The sequence below is a fragment of the Grampus griseus genome (genome assembly GCF_964374135.1).
Source record: "Grampus griseus genome assembly, chromosome: 13".
In the NCBI taxonomy this organism is placed as follows: domain Eukaryota; kingdom Metazoa; phylum Chordata; class Mammalia; order Artiodactyla; family Delphinidae; genus Grampus; species Grampus griseus.
Genome location: NC_139007.1, coordinates 82,357,163 through 82,374,762, shown reverse-complemented (window position 1 = coordinate 82,374,762; position 17,600 = coordinate 82,357,163). Strand labels below are relative to the sequence as shown.

Below are 17,600 nucleotides of genomic sequence, written 5' to 3'. Positions count from 1 at the left end.
TTTCAGTCTTACTTCTCAGTTTCCCTTCAACCATCTCTCAGCAAAATCAGTCACTCTCAGAATCATTTGGATCCCACTACATAAGATGCTCTCTTCTCCTTCTCTATATGTCCACTCCTCTAGTTGTAGTTCTTCAATAAATAAACCTAGCCATATGTAGTGTTTTATCCTGTGAGCTGTCATATCAAGTTATCTGTGAGCCTTTTGTAATCAGTTAACTTATTACAACCATCAGAGATGTTGGTGTCCATTCTACACTCTCCAACTGGTCTATGATGTCATTGAAGGCATAGACCATGGCTTGAGCATCCTTGCCAGCCCCACCCCATACAGGGTCCTACATATAATAGGTTCTCCCCAAATATTTGTAGAGTGTATGGATGAATTAATAGATATTTTTAGATTAGCCTTTTTCTTTAGGTCTTTATTAGAAGATTAGCAGTGCAAAAAAAATCTCCTGAAATTTTCATATCCAAAATATATTAAATACCTTTGGAAAAATTGAGTCTTATTTCTAAGTAACAGCATATATTTTCACCTACTGGCTTTTTAAAATTAAAATAATCGGGCTTCCCTGGTGGCGCAGTGGTTGAGAGTCCCCCTGCCGACGCAGGGGATACGAACTCATGCCCTGGTCCGGGAAGATCCCACATGCCGCGGAGCGGCTGGGCCCGTGAGCCATGGCCGCTGAGCCTGCGCGTCCGGAGCCTGTGCTCCGCAACGGGAGAGGCCACAGCAGTGAGAGGCCCGCGTACCGCAAAAAAAAAAAAAAAAAAAATTAAAATAATCATTTTCTCCTCCAGGTACCAAGAAACTAGCTCAAGGGATTGCAGAACTTACAGACACAGGGAAAGATTTACAGACACACTATTTCATTCTTGATCTTATTTCAACTGCTACCCAAATAGCTTTGTTAATTCGGTACCAAACCCCTTCCACATCCATAGCAATCCTAAGGGAAATTGAGTTACTAATATAAACTAAGATAATAAATGTTGCTTTTCATTGCATGTCATATTTTAACAGAAATCTAGAAATGTTTGCTATGAAACAATATGAAAGAAGGAACATTTATACAATTAAAATTCACTTGGTCATTAATGCACTCCCATATATTCTGGCTGGTATTTTAGGTGTTATTTGCTTTGTAAACACATTTTCTTTCTCATTCAAGGCCACTGCTCCTCTGGCTCTGGTTTACAGACTGATAATGTGTTGCTCATAAAGTATGCTCATGTATATAGTGCCTAGTACCTCATACGGTCTTAATGAATGATCACTGAGCTGAACCTGTAAAAGTTTATCTAAACGTCCCATGTCTTGAAGACAGAGTGTGCCATGGTTGTGGCAGCTGCCTCATAGTTAGTGAATGCCTAGAAGCTGTGGTTTCAGGGAAGGGATGGATCTTCAAATAGAAATGATTGTGAATGAAATATAATTTTCAGGAAAGATATTATGAACTCAGTCACCCAAGAGCAAAAGAGAGCTTTTTTGGCTTTTTAGAAGGCTGCCCATTTCAGCATAACCATTTGCCATCATCATCATCATCATCATTGTCTACTTGGTGGGAATCTACTCTGTATTAGACAGTTATAGATGCTTTTCATATAATCCTTTATACAACCCTATGACAAAGGTATTATTATCTCCATTTTACAGCTGAGAAAATTTAAGTTCAGAAAAATAAATAAATGTCCTTTTATCACACAGCAAGAAAGTGGTAAATCCAGGATTCCAAGTTGGATCTTACTGGTTCCAAAGTTTGAATTCTATTCAGTATGTGTCCTGTGGCTTCCTTGAATGGTGGTATAGTCATAATAGATGGAGCAGTGCTATCCAGGTCAGGATCTATGTTCCTAGGCAGGGATTCCATGTATAATATTTATCACCTGGTTTGTCATGGGCATTGCCCAATCAGAACAGACACTGTAACCTGTCAAAATGGACTCTGGCTGTAACCGACATTCTGATCATACAAATGCACACTCTTTTACTATCAAAAGTGGACCTAGGCTTCAACCCTTTTAACTGATGTGAAAATTTTGTGTGTGTATGTATGTACATTTTTTTTCCTGTGAAGAATTTTGATATCATCAGATTTTCACAGACATTTTTGACCTCTAAAGATTGAAAATTTGTGTTGAGTGGTAGACTAAATTAGTTGGTTTAACCCCCCCAAAAAAAGATATTTATATTTAGAGAACACTATTAAGACAAAAGAGTTTCTGAGGTGAGAGGGATCATATTTGTGGGGCAACAGGGCAGAAGAGAAGTGAGGAGAGGCTAGAGAAGCGTGAGCCTGGTTCTGGGGTCCCAGGGACTCTTGCGTGGGCAGGGACAGCTTGACAAGATGGAGACTTGTTTTAGAGACTCATGATATTTTAAATTATATTTCCCAAAGTAATTGGGAGGCAGGTTTAGTTCTCTTCTCAATTTTGAAACCTCTGAAACTTTGGGAGTCATTTTTTCCTTCCTTTAATTAGTCAATATTATTTCCTCTTGTGTTTTTTTAAACTTTATAATCTAGCTGTTTTATCTTAAATGTAAATAATATACAGGGGAAAGCTCCATTCCCAAGTGTTACAAAAGTAGTTTTGCATTTATATATTTACTTTATAATTAGAGCAGGAGTTCATTTTATATATATATAAATGTAAACTTATATATAGATGATATAGATATGTAAAATTTTTTTTCTGAGTGTTATAAATCTGTGAAAACCCCCAAACATTATAATGAAACTGGACTTGCTGATGCCAAACTCAGAGAAGAAAGACACTTTAGGAAGCTGTTGCCAAGGAAGAGATTGATTGTTACACGGGTGGGTGTCTGCCACTTCCCTTGATCAGTGGAAAATTTTGCCCAGCCTGGCAAAGCAAATCTCAGCCCAAGGCCTTGAAACTCACTCGATGATATTTTAATATTGGGGACAAAAACAAGGCTGCAGCCTAATTCATTCATTTGCTTTAGTGTTCTCTTTAAAACATATACATATTTTATAAATATTAAATTTCATGAAAGGAGATTTATTTTTTTCATTTCTATTCCTTTTATTTATTTTAATTTTTATACAATTTTTAAAGGTTATGTTCCATTTACAGTTTTTCACAGAATATTGGCTATATGCCCCATGTTGTACAATACATCCTTGAGCCTATCTTACACCCAATAGTTTGTGCCTCCTACCCCCCACTACTCTATTACCCCTCCCCTCCCCCACTGGAAACCACTGGTTTGTTCTCTGTATCTGTGAGTTTGCTTCTTTTTTGTTATATTCACTAGCTTGTTGTATTTTTCAGAATCCACATAGAGGTGATATCATAACGGTATTTGTCTTTCTCTATCAGACTTATTTCACTTAGCATAATGCCCTCCAAGTCTCTCCATGTTGCTGCAAATGGCAAAATCTCATTCTTTTTTGTGGTTGAGTAGTATTCCATTGTGTGTGTGTGTGTGTGTGTGTGTGTGTGTGTGTGTATCACATCTTCTTTATACATTCATCTGTTGATAGACATTTAGGTTACTTCCATATCTTGGATATTGTATAAAGTGCTGCTATGAGCATTGGGGTAAATGTATCTTTTTTAATTAGTGTATTGTTGTGTTTTTTGGGATATATAGGAGTCCAGAAGTGGAATTGCTGGGTCATATTCTGTTCTATATTTAGCTTTTTGAGAAATCTCCATACTGTTCTCCATAGTGGCCACACCAATTTATGTTCCCACCAACAGCACACGAGGGTTCCCTTTTCTGCACATCCTCTCCAGCATTTGTTATTTGTGTTCTTTTTAATGATAGTCATCCTGACAGGTGTGAGGTTATATCTCATTGTGATTTTGATTTGCACTTCATTGGTTAGTAGCAATATTGAGTATCTTTTCACGTGCCTGTTGGCCATCTGCATTTTCTCTTTGAAAAAATATCTATTCAGTTCTTCTGCCCATTTTTTAATTTGTTTGTTTGTTTGATGTTGAGTTGTATGAGCTGTTTATATACTTTGGAGATTAATCCCTTATTGATCATATCATTTGCAAATATTTTCTTCCATTTAGTAGGATTTTTGTTTTGTCAGTGGTTTCCTTTGCTGTGCAAAAGCTTTTAAATTTAATTAGGTCCCATTTGTTCATATTTGCTTTTACTTCCTTCACTTTAGGAGATGGATCCAAAAAAATATTGCTGAAATATTTACTTCATAGTGTGTTCAGACTATGTTTTCCTCTCGGAGTTTTATAGCATCTGGTCTTACATTTAGGTCTTTAATCCATTTTGAGTTTATTTTTGTATATGGTGTTAGAGAATGTTCTAATTTCATTCTTTTACATGTAGCTGTCCAGTTTTCCCAACACTACTTATTGAAGAGACTGTCTTTACTCCATTGTGTATTCTTGCCTCCTTTGTTATAGGTTAATTGACCATAGGTGCATAGGTTTATTTCTGGGCTTTCTATCCTGTTGTGTTAATCTTTATGTCTGTTTTTGTGCCAGTACCATACTTTTTTGATTACTGTAACTTTGTAGTATAGTCTGAAGTCAGGGAGCATGATTCCTCCAGCTCTGTTCTCTTTTCTCAAGATTGCTTTGGCTATTTGGAGTCTTTTGTGTTTCCATATACATCTGTAGATTGCCTTGGGTAGTATGGACATTTTAACAATACTGATTCTCCCAGTTCAAGAACATGGTATATCTTTCCATCTATTTGTGTTGTCTTCAGTTTCTTTCAACAGTGTCTTATAGTTTTCAGAGTACAGTTCTTTTGCCTTCTTTGGTAGTTTTATTCCTAGGTATTTTATTATTTTTCATACAATGGTAAATGGGACTGTTTCCTTAAATTCTCTTTCTGACAGTTTGTTGTTAGTGTATAGAAATGCAGCAGAATTCTGTATATTAAATTTTGTATCCTGCAACTTTACCAGATTCATTGAGGAGCTCTAGTAGCTTTCTAGTGGCACCTTTAGGATTTCTGTGTATAGTATCATGTCATTCGCAAACAGTGACAGTTTAACTTCTTCCTTTCCATTTTAGATTCCTTTTATTTCTTTTTTTTCGCTGATTGCTGTGACTAGGACTTCCAACACTATATTGAATAAAAGTGGCAAGAAATTACAGGCCAAAACCACTGATGGACATAGATGCAAAAATCCTCAACAAAATACTAGTAAACCAAATCCAACAATACATTAAAAGTATCATACATCATGATCAAGAGGAATTTATCCCAGAGATACAAGGATTTTTCAATATCTGCAAATCAATCAAAGTGATATACCACATTAACAAATTTAAGAATAAAAATCATATGATCATCTCAATAGATGAAGAAAAACGTTTGATAAAATTCAACATCCATTTATGATAAAAAAATCTCCAGAAAGCAGGCAAAGATGGAACATACCACAATGTAATAAAGGCGTTATATGACAAACCCACAGCTAACATGATACTCAATGGTGAAAAGCTTTAAGCATTTCCTCTAAGATCAGGAACATTATATATAATTTTAAATAACATTTATAACAAAATTAGAAATGATTTTATTAAGTACTCTGAACCAGTAATCACACCAGGAAAATTTTAATATTAAACTATTAGATATTTGAAAATAAAATTAGCATCTTTGAGTTTATTTTATAAAATGGCATTAGAATGCCCTGCCCTCTAATGAAATGGGATATTTACATTCTGCTTGGTACATCAAGAAACACTTCAAGTTTATTCTTCATCAGCATCCTTGTTTTATTTACCATTTTCTCTAAGTGATAACTACAGAATACACAGCTCTAGGAAAAAAAAATAAGCACTTATTTAATTCATATTTCTCCATTCTTCTGGCTATCTCAGTTCTGTATTATCTGTGTTAGCTATATAAAAATAAGTTTACAATACTATAGCAAACATATTTTATTACCAGTTTCAAGCATCCATCTGGATTTGAATCTTTATTTTGTTAAAAGTAACTGTCATTGTACTTTCTCTAATACTTCCCAAAACGTTTACAGATTCCAACAAGATATGATCAATTATAAATAAAATTAAAGCATATTTAACAAACCTTAGATGAATTAATAATGATGAGGCAATTAATATAAAGTTAACTAGAGAATTCTGATAATATATGATCAAGCATTATTGCTTTTGAGACTTTATGTAGCTTCTGGTTTAACATTCATTAGTTTTATAAAAAACTTTTGATCAGCCACTATATAATGTGACCCTTTAGATGGTTCTGGAAAAGTTAAACATTAGTTGAGTATGCATTTTAAAGAATCTATTTACCTTTTAAGTTAATTGGGGCCCATTTGAAAGGGACTTGAATTGTCCTTTCAAAGTTATCTCAAGATACCGTTTCTCATTATGATACATCTAGCATAAATGCACAACTGAAAAAGCAATGTGTGATTTGCTGTCTTGCCTACAGTAAGGTGTGAGATGATATATTTTTCTGGTGCTGTGGCTTACAGATACTCTCTATGACTGTCCTTGCTCCCCAGCTCTCTCACTTTTTGCCAAGCACTATGATCTAGGTGTTATTCTTATACCATGAAAATCCATGACCTCGGTGCATTGTCTGTAGTCAAGTATAGTGTATCTCTGGGCTATATGGTCTTTTGAAAGCACAAACATATGCAAAACAAGTAAAAGAACCATTTCAGTGGTATACTATGATGACTTACTACCATTCACTTCATATTTTCATATACTAATTCAACATATATGATATATATATTTTTTCTTTTTCTATCGTGTGTTGGGCATTGTGAAGGTGCTGGGAATGCTGTTGTGAACTATAGGGCTGTGACTTTTCTTCTGATGAGATTCATACTTTAGCACAGAAAATATTCAGTAACTGCTGCAGTAAAGCTGAGTGATGGAAGAAAGAGAGTCCTGGAGGAGTTCAGAGCAGGAGAGCTCGAAGGAGTTTTGGTAGTTGGACATCTCACTAACGATGAGACGTTTCACTAGGGTTAGATTTCTTGACAGGAGATGTTGGCCTGGGGTAGAGAAATGGTATGACATGCAGAGGAAACAGTGCGAAGAGATGAGAAAGAATATAGAGCGTTCAAGGAACTGAAAGCATTCTGCCATAATTGGAGCACAGCAAGTGAGGGAGAAATCACAGTAAAATGGTGCTAGAAATAGAGACGGATCTTCTTGTGGCACATTGAGGTTTACAAACTGTATTTTAATTGTTTATAAGTAAGCGAGTAGAGATACTTAATCAAGAACAAGGGGATCCATGTAGAGCCATGAGGTTGAAACCCTTATCTTAATTTGCCTTTTTATTTAGTGAACTATTTTTAAAATGAAATGGTTTATTCAAAGCCATTTCAGTTATAAAAGTTGTTATAATTTCCAGATAGAGTTTTGAATGCAATTGGTTTCTCTATGACTTTCAATTAACAATACGTACTTTATTTTAATGTTTCTTTCCCTCTTTACTACTCTCAGTTCTTTCACCATTGCACTTTCTATGGCCCTACCTGGGCATTCCTAGGATGTGAAATTATGCTGTATGGTGATCATTTTTCCCACTGTTTCTAGGGTAGCACAGTAAAAAAGAGAAGTAATATGATTTTGGTATGTCTACAGATTTTGGAAGATTTGGGTCTTTAAGTATCTGTTGATTTGCATTCACCTCGTCTTCCTCACTCTTTAATTCATCTTTGCTAGACAGTAATCAAATGGGTCATACATTAAAAGTAACGATTGAGATCTAGAGTGACACATTTTGGGTAACAGGCTTTATGTGGTGTGACTGTGAGAGAAGTCAATTGGCATTGACTACACTAGGCAGGCAGTCAAAGTTGCAGCATGTCTTACCTTTGCAACTGAGTAGGAACATTGTAAAATTGATTTTGTTGCAAAGTGCACTGATATTATCTGACAGTTATTTCAATGTATGTCTCGAAATCCTTTGAGCTCTGAACAAGTATCTATTTTAGTGATTTTAGAAATGGGTAATGAAAAAAGAAAAAGGAACTGGGAGGTTATAATTGAGCAAGACACCAACATTGATACAAATGACATCTGGCCTCAATTTCAGTTATTAAACATATTATGTCAAAGTATGTTTTAGAAAAAATTTACATCTAACTGAATTAATGTGAAGTTTGGATTAGTAAGGAAATATAGAAAGGTTTGAAATGTAATATGGAGAAAATATTAGATCAGGGAATTCTCATCCTTCCTAGAAGAAACCAGAGAGATGAATTAGATTAAAAGAGAAGACTGTTGGAAGAAGAGACATTGGGGCATAGAACAGAGATATTTCTTGATTGATCCAGAGAAATTCAATTTTAATTCAAAGTGAACCAAGAATAGACACTAAATCTCGAGGAAAGACATAATTGATAGATAGCCTGACCAGGATGAAAAATGGATTGGAATTTATACGTGAATAAAATCTCAATATGCCACAGAAGCCTTGGAAGAAGTAAGTTCTAATTCTCGACTATAAATGGTTGTGTGACTACCTAGATAAGTAGAATCATTAGAACCTGGTAAGATATGATCAAAGTGGCGCTGGTGATTCTTTATTCTATGTCTATATGCTGTTTATGACAATAGATTATAATCACCACTAGAAGAGGCACTGAGTCTGTTTTGTGCACTGAATCTGCAATGCCTAGCATGGGAAAAAGTAAGAGCACAATAGACATTGTTAGATGTCTAAAATAAATGTTATTCTTATAATCACCTAATTTTTTTTCTTGGTTTGTTTGCTTTTTAATATTTCATGAGTCAGAATGTAGGAGACAAGAAGCTAGGATGTCCCCCAAGGGTCATAGCTATGAATTATTTGGGAATATCAAAATTTTAAAGAAAATGGTTATATTAGTATATATCATAATCTAATTAATAGATAATATAATGTTATATTATTATTTATATAATTATTGGTTCTATTAATTATATCTGTTGGATATAGATTATGCTTTTGAATAGTAAATTATTACAATTAATCTTGGTCTTGTTTTGTAATTGCACCTGGTTTGGTCAGGGTAAATGAGGCATATCTTTCATAACCATTTACTCTAAGTTGTGGATAAACTGAAACCAGAGCTATCAGAGATTTAACTATGAAAACATTTATACTTTTTTTTGGGGGGGGGTCATGATTTTATTTTTTACATCTTTATTAGAGTATAATTGCTTTACAATGGTGTGTTAGTTTCTGCTTTATAACAAAGTGAATCAGTTATACATATACATATGTTCCCATATCTCTTCCCTCTTGCATCTCCCTCCTTCCCCCCCTCCCTATCACACCCCTCCAGGCGGTCACAAATCACCGAGCTGATCTCCCTGTGCTATGTGGCTGCTTCCCACTAGCTATCTACCTTACGTTTGGTAGTGTATATATGTCCATGCCTCTCTCTCACTTTGTCACACCTTACCCTTCCCCCTCCCCATATCCTCAAGTCCATTCTCTAGTAGGTCTGTTTCTTTATTCCTGTCTTATCCCTAGGTTCTTCATGACATTTTTTTTAAATTAAATTCCATATATATGTGTTAGCATACGGTATTTGTCTTTCTCTTTCTGACTTATTTCACTATGTATGACAGACTGTAGGTCTATCCACCTCATTACAAATAGCTCAATTTCGTTTCTTTTTATGGCTGAGTGATATTCCATTGTATATATGTGCCACATCTTCTTTATCCATTCATCCGATGATGGGCACTTAGGTTGTTTCCGTCTCCGGGCTATTGTAAATAGAGCTGCAATGAACATTTTAGTACATGACTCTTTTTGAATTATGGTTTTCTCAGGGTATATGCCCAGTAGTGGGATTGCTGGGTCATATGGTAGTTCTATTTGTAGTTTTTTAAGGAACCTGCATACTGTTCTCCATAGTGGCTGTACCAATTCACATTCCCACCAGCAGTGCATGAGTGTTCCCTTTTCTCCACACCCTCTCCAGCATTTATTGTTTCTAGATTTTTTTTTTTAACATCTTTATTGGGGTATAATTGCTTTACAATGGTGTGTTAGTTTCTGCTTTATAACAAAGTGAATCAGTCATACATAAACATATATTCCCATATGTCTTCCCTCTTGCGTCTCCCTCCCTCCCACCCTCCCTATCCCACCCCTCCAGGCTGTCACAAAGCACCGAGCCAATATCCCTGTGCCATGCGGCTGCTTCCCACTAGCTATCTACCTTACTACGTTTGTTAGTGTGTATATGTCCATGACTCTCTCTCGCCCTGTCACAGCTCACCCTTCCCCTTCCCCATAACCTCAAGTCCGTTCTCTAGGAGGTCTGCGTCTTTATTCCTGCCTTACCCCTAGGTTCTTCTTGACATTTTTTTAAATTAAATTCCATATATATGTGTTAGCATACGGTATTTGTCTTTCTCTTTCTGACTTACTTCACTCTGTATGACAGACTCTAGGTCTATCCACCTCATTACAAATAGCTCAATTTCGTTTCTTTTTATGGCTGAGTAATATTCCATTGTATATATGTGCCACATCTTCTTTATCCATTCATCCGATGATGGGCACTTAGGTTGTTTCCATCTCTGGGCTATTGTAAATAGAGCTGCAATGAACATTTTGGTACATGACTCTTTTTGAATTATGGTTTTCTCAGGGTATATGCCCAGTAGTGGGATTGCTGGGTCATATGGTAGTTCTATTTGTAGTTTTTTAAGGAACCTCCATACTGTTCTCCATAGGGGCTGAACCAATTCACATTCCCACCAGCAGTGCATGAGTGTTCCCTTTTCTCCACACCCTCTCCAGCATTTATTGTTTCTAGATTTTTTGATGATGGCCGTTCTGACTGGTGTGAGATGATATCTCATTGTAGTTTTGATTTGCATTTCTCTAATGATTAATGATGTTGAGCATTCTTTCATGTGTTTGTTGGCAGTCTGTATATCTTCTTTGGAGAAATGTCTATTTAGGTCTTCTGCCCATTTTTGGATTGGGTTGTTTGTTTTTTTGTTATTGAGCTGCTTATAAATTTTGAAGATTAATCCTTTGTCAGTTGCTTCATTTGCAAATATTTTCTCCCATTCTGAGGGTTGTCTTTTGGTCTTGTTTATGGTTTCCTTTGCTGTGCAAAAGCTTTGAAGTTTCATTAGGTCCCATTTGTTTATTTTTGGAAAACATTTATACTTTGATACTGGTATAAAACAGCTTACTGTTAAACAGTGCTAATAATTGGAACATAACCCTTAAACTTTCTGAATACAATTTTGCCTTTATAATGAAAAATCCGTATTTTTTCTTTCTAAAAATGTATATTTAATCATGTTTGTTTTCCCAAAGGGGAAAGGGGGGATAAATGAGAAGTTTGGGATTAACATATACACACTACTATATATAAAATAGATAACAACAAGGACCTACTGTACAGCACAGGGAACTCTACTTAATATTCTGTAATAACCTATATGGGTAAAGAATCTGAAAAATAATGGATATATGTATATGTATAACTGAATCACTTTGCTGAACAGCTGAAACTAACACAATATTTTAAAGCAACTATACTCTAATATGAAGTAAAAATTAAATTTTAAAAAATGTGTATTTATTAAATTCTCCAGTGGAAAGACTTGCTAAAATATTTATTAGACAGGATGATGGGTTCCATTCCCTAAGACATTTTAGAAAAGCATGCAAATAACATAATGTCACCATTGTTCACCTTCTTCAGTGAATCTCAACTTCTCTCTTATGGTGACAAACATCATATTTTTGCATATGGACCCTGAGTGATAACGGACTTAGAGGAAGAAGGAACAGTCAGGGCTGGAGTTGTCTGTGACAAATGCTGAAAGGGAAAAACTCGAGAACCATCAGTGTGCACTTTTTACTTATCAGCCAGAACCTTTCAGGTTATCGACGATCATTAATGGAATTGATTATCAAGTGTTATGAAACTGCTAAATCAATGAACTACTACTTCACACTCTGATGTTGTCACAGTTCAGGGTAATGTGTAGTTTTACAATCCCGAAATGAACCATGGTAACATTTGTCATAATCGGACCCTTTCCTAAATAATGATAAATTAAGTGAAGTAGCATTCAAAAATTGATCTAAACTAATTAAATCTATTTAAGGCAGCCGTGGTTTAAGGATAAGTAAGAATCTTTGAAGACATCTTTTAAATGAATTTTATTACATTTATGCACTATTCCATGTTTTTAAAAACTGAGTAATTATTCAAGTATTACCAGATGCTGATGACTAAACCCTGATAGCATGGACACATGCAAAGATATGCATTCGATACTGCTTCCAATTTCAGAATAGGAATAAAAAGACTGAGACGTTGAAACCTACATTTTTGGCAGATAGAGTTGTGATCTCGTCATATTTTCCTCTCTCAGCAGTAAACCTCTGTCACCTTTAAGATTTTACCAAACACATACGCTAGTAAGTTAGCCTGTTGAAGTTTCATGGATGCTGGCAGAAGGCATGAGACTCCTGGGTCGTACACAAAGCACTCACTCATGCCACAGCCAGCGGTATGAGCACCAGCATCTTTGTGTTGGTTCCGCATGGCCCCAAGTCCTGTGGAGTCGACGTGGAAGGCTCCCTCATGATGGATGCTGTGTATTCAGAAGGTTTGTGTCACAGCTGAGGAGCACTGAACTTGGAAAGTCTGCCACTTTTATAGTAAGCAGACTGCTATTTGTCTTGGAGGCATGTTACCTCATTCCTCAGGGTCCATCACTGCAAACACATTGCTGCTAAGCGGCCGAGGTAAAGCGTGCTCAGAGCCTAGAATTCTTGGCACGCTCAGCGGCAACGTGCAGTGTCCCTCAGGGCCACGGCATGCTGCCTCTCCCAACAACTTTTACACTAGACCCGGCCGAGAAACTGACTTGAGGACAGTAACAGCAAAGCCAGAGTGTCTTTATGTAAGAGCGGAAGCTTGCTCTAGTACTGATAAGACCACATAGAGACTCAACACCCTGGAATATAGGGCTTCTGGAATACAACCAAAACAAATGATAGGTATTGTTTTTGCTTAAAAATAAAATTCATAAAGCTCACATTAATTATATATTGGCCCTGAAGAAACAGAATGATATATATCTATGGTAAAAGCCTGTGTCTGCATAGATGATGAGTTTCTGTATGGCAGAAACTAGTTTCTACTCCTTTTTCCCATTGTGCTTTCCACAGTGTTAAATGGTACATAAGTGCTCAAAAGTATATTCATGTTGATTAAGTTTGTGTCTGTATTTCATGAGAGGAGGTGATACATCAGATACCATGATCCACCGCACCCTGTTTCTGTCGCTGCTCAAAGGTGCAGCTCTTCCTGGCAATTCCAGGTCACCGATATCTACTAGGCTCTGTGCATAGCAGGTGCTCTGACAGTGCTCCACCTCTATTCTGAATATAGTAATTCATCCTCTGGATGTAAAAGAGCCACATACTTAGGCAAGAGGTGTCTCACAGCCATCACGCAGTCATTCGCACCTTCATCCAGCAAATACTTGTCGAGTGCCTGCCGTGCGTCCTCTTCGATTACGCGTGGAGTTCTGCTTGAAAAGTCTCATCATTTATCCCAGGTTCTGCTGTCTGATCTTTCCTGGCTTTGGCCATTGTGTTTTGCCAGAACTGGAATAGGTGTTCTCCAATGGCTGCTACTTTTGTGTGCAAATGGCAAGCCATGATTATTTGAGTAGAGAGAGACCAGCAAAATAGGTGTTAGGTCTTTCCCCCAGTTTTCCCTGGGGATAACTGATTCCCTGTCGTTCTTCTAATCCCTATTAGAAGATTTCCTGAAACTGAAACTGTGTTTTAGTTCTTTTAGCTTAAGTCTTTTATAGGAATAAAATATTGTCACTAATAAAAGAAGATATGATTATAATATTTACATGTTGCCGATGAAATAGAACAAAATACTACACCAATGAAGAATTGAAAAAAAAATGATCTCAAGGGATTGCCTCCTTGAGAGTCATAAGTGGAGCTATTTTTCTGCTTTGGGGATGAGCACCGTCCACAGACTCATATACAGTTATTCATAGAGCTCCTGGGTCTAGAGCAGGAAACATGTGCAGTCTTTATGGGGTGTATTTCGGGATGTGCTACACGATGTTGGCAGCGTTTTCCCTGTTCCTATGTATACTAAATGTTGGTGTCATTCTTATTAAATCAGAACTGATGATGATGTGTCACATTCCCACAGGACAGCTGGCAGGTTGGGAGGTGGCATTTTGGAGAGTTACTCACTTTCTATAATAATTGTACTTGGCGTTGGCTGAGATCTCCTACGAAGGCGTTTGACACAACTGACCATTCCTCTTTCACCTCCTCTTCCTGTGGCTTCCCTGATTTTATGACACTTTATTAAGGGATTTCATTCCATCGCATTCTTCCCTGACTAACCCTTATTTATTTCTCTCACTGACCTGGTGTCCTCCTCTGTCTCCTAAATGTGTATGTTCCTCAAGGTTATTTGTTTTCTTTCTCTTGTCTCTAGACTCTCCTATCTAGAGATCTCATCTACTCCCTTAGAGTTAAGTAGACAGATCTGCAGGTTACTCTCAAATTTTTATTTTTAATACTATGGAACTTTCTTGAACGTAAGATTTGCACTTACTTGTGATGAAGCTTCACCTAGTTGTCCTCAAAACACCTCAAATTTAACAAGTATCACAAGCACACCCATTATTTCTACCTCACACTTCATTCACTCAGCCTCAACACCTAAGGTTAAATAGATAGCTAGTGAGAAGCAGCCGCATAGCACAGGGAGATCAGCTCCATGCTTTGTGACCACCTAGAGGGGTGGGATAGGGAGGGTGGGAGGGAGACACAAGAGGGAAGAGATATGGGGATATATGTATACGTAGAGCTGATTCACTTTGTTATACAGCAGAAACTAGCACACCATTGTAAAGCAATTATACTCCAATGAAGATGTTAAAAAAATAAAAGATTAAAAAAAAAACCCTAGGCTTATCTTTGATTTGCGCCACCACCCCACTTTTCAATTGCACTTCAAATCCAACTTAACAGCTTTATTGGCCTTTCGTCTATAATATCCACTGTATTCATCCCAAGCTTAGACTCTTTATTACTTGTACGTAACTTGCCATGTTGAACTCCCAACCTCACTGATTTAAACGCTGCTGTATCCCTTTCCCAGTCAGGGAATGAGAAATCCCACTGGGTTTTTAGAGGGTGCCTTTAACGTAGGGAATGAGCTGCAATGAGAGATGATACCTGCAAGAGGATGCTGCCACTCTGGGTGTTAGAGGAACGAAGGCAAGAGATTAGGTTTATCGGAACTGAGAAGCTCTCAGTGAGACCTCTCAGAGTTGGGGTTCAGATCTCTGAAAGGGCACGATGAGGCTGGTTCTCACCGTTTAGAAGAAGCTACTCACTGGGAGGAACAGCTGGTGTGGGAGAGAGTGCCGCTGCTGCTGCGAGAAGCTGCCACTGGTGGCACGATGCTCACTGAACACCAACCAAACAGGAAGAAGGAAGCCCCTCCTCTGTCCTCTTGTTTTCCAGTCCCCCGCTAGTGCCTTCTTTTGGCATAATCTAAGCAGAATCCAGCTGGTAAAGGGGTCTGAGTAATTTCATATGTCAAACCCCAGGCAAAGCATTAGAGAACGGAGAATAAATGGTGGATTTGGAATTGAGAAACACTAGTTAAATAATCCCTATAGAACACGCCTTCAGTTACTCATCTTGCATGTACACTCCTTTACACATATCTGAACTCTCTCCACAGCAGTGAATACTTCATAGGTATACCTAGCAAGGAACTACTGTTCCTACGGGCTCTCTGAGCCTCCTCTGAACAATGGAAGACACAAGTTCCAACAATCACGCTATTTATCTCTGGGAGGTGCTAATTCCTTTTTTAGTTTATTCTTAATTGCAAAAAGTATCTTGTATCCTAAAGAATAAATTAAGTTAACCACAAAGATACAAACATACAAGCTAACTATGTGAAATCAGGAAGGAGGAAAAGAAAAGAAGTTAGTTATTATTACACATACATACATATATACATACATACACGGATATATTATACTATATATATCTCTATAGAAATATAAATATACACACATATATGTGTATGTGTATCCATCTATATAATGATAGAGAAAGAGAGAGAGAGGGAGAGAGAGAGAGAGAGGGAGAGAATACTTAATTGATACAGTTCTCATTTCTATAACCAGTGAGTTTAGATTCCTTTTTAACATCTCTTTTCTGTGACCCATCCGACGTTACCTTTCTTTTCCCTCAGCCATAATCTCTGGAGGATTTTTTAAAAATCATTTTATAGGGTGACCCAAATCTTCCTTCCTGGTGGCTCTAAGTTCAGAAATCTTTACTGGGTTACCATAGTTTTCATTAACTCTTACTCTTGGGCGTGGAAATACTGAGAGGCGCCATAGGAATCCATTCTGTCATGTCCATTTCTCACTGTCATCAGTGTGTAGTAACAACCCAATTTTCCTTAGTAATTGGGATGATACTCCAGCCAAAACAGTATCCCTCTTTTTGCCCTGTTAGTTCAGTGTTTGTGGAACTCAAAATGGCCAGGTAGCATTCTTAACTTACAGTAAATGTAACTATTTTTGTGTTCTCTGGTGCAAACCTGGCCCTCCTGGGTACTAGGACATCCAAACCAGCAGAGCCCAATGTTGGGAAAATGGAATCGAACATTCCATGAGTGGGTTACTAGGGGTAATAGTGAAAGTAGCCACTCCCACTTCCATCTCTTGATTCTGCACATGTGTTTTCTGGCTCTTGCAGAGCACGTACAGGAGCTCCTTCAGAGAGTGCCTCAGGCTTTCTGAACATTATCACCAACTAGCACCACACTAAGCCTTCACTAGGGCCAGTCACCATTACATCATGCCAGCTGCTTCTGGGTGATGGGAGACTTAATAATAAGAGAAAAGTCAATGGACATAGTTCATTGCCATACTTCGTTTGCAGTGACGTGAGTTCACTATTCAGAAGCAACGTGTGTAAGCACCATACAGTGACTAGGACATTCTATAGATCTGTGGATAGTGATGCTGTTAGAAACACAGTGGTGGACAGGAAAGACATTTTGGAGACCATGAATTGATTTCAATTCAAAGCCAGTAATTCCCAGCAGAAGTGTATATTTCCCTTACCCCAGTCATCCTATTAGATGGTACAGGACACTTCAGAGAGCCTTGGAGGAATATTCATTGTCATTGCATAAAGAAGCATCTGTAGCTTTCTTAGAAGCTTTATAGCTAGTGCCTTAGATGATCACGTCCTTGCCATACTTGCCTATGATGGTAAGAATGATGGTGACAAGGACTGTGTGATCAAATGGATGGAGTGCTTTGAGAAGGAAAATCACAAGCTCAGGATGTGTTCAAAAGACCAGAGAACTTCTGTGTTGATGTAAAAGACTAAAAGATTTTTTGTGTTTTTTTTTCCCCTTGAAGCTGTAGGGCTGACTTACAGAAAATCAAATCTAAAATCATATAGAATTACAACAGGTTATAGAATTACAACTAAGTTCACAGACTCAAGTCTTTATGTGAAAATTAGAGCATTGATTGGGAAGACACTGGACTCCAAAACCTGAAGGAGATCAAATAGGTAGATTCAGACAA

At 37.2% G+C, this 17,600-nt stretch overlaps 2 protein-coding genes across 3 annotated transcripts in view; one reads left to right on the top strand and one right to left on the bottom strand.

Moving 5' to 3' along the window:
* Positions 1-12,523, bottom strand: part of LOC309831825 (protein SET-like) — a gene marked incomplete at its 5' end in the record, with an annotated part of 45,826 nt that extends 33,303 nt beyond the window's left edge. Inside the window, 1 exon segment of the mRNA XM_082669160.1 lies at positions 12,393-12,523. Coding sequence (XP_082525286.1) covers positions 12,393-12,523 — 131 coding nt within the window.
* The window catches only part of PRKN (parkin RBR E3 ubiquitin protein ligase), a gene marked incomplete at its 3' end in the record, with an annotated part of 1,266,888 nt that overhangs the window by 584,821 nt on the left and 664,467 nt on the right, over positions 1-17,600 (top strand). The window lies entirely within an intron of this gene.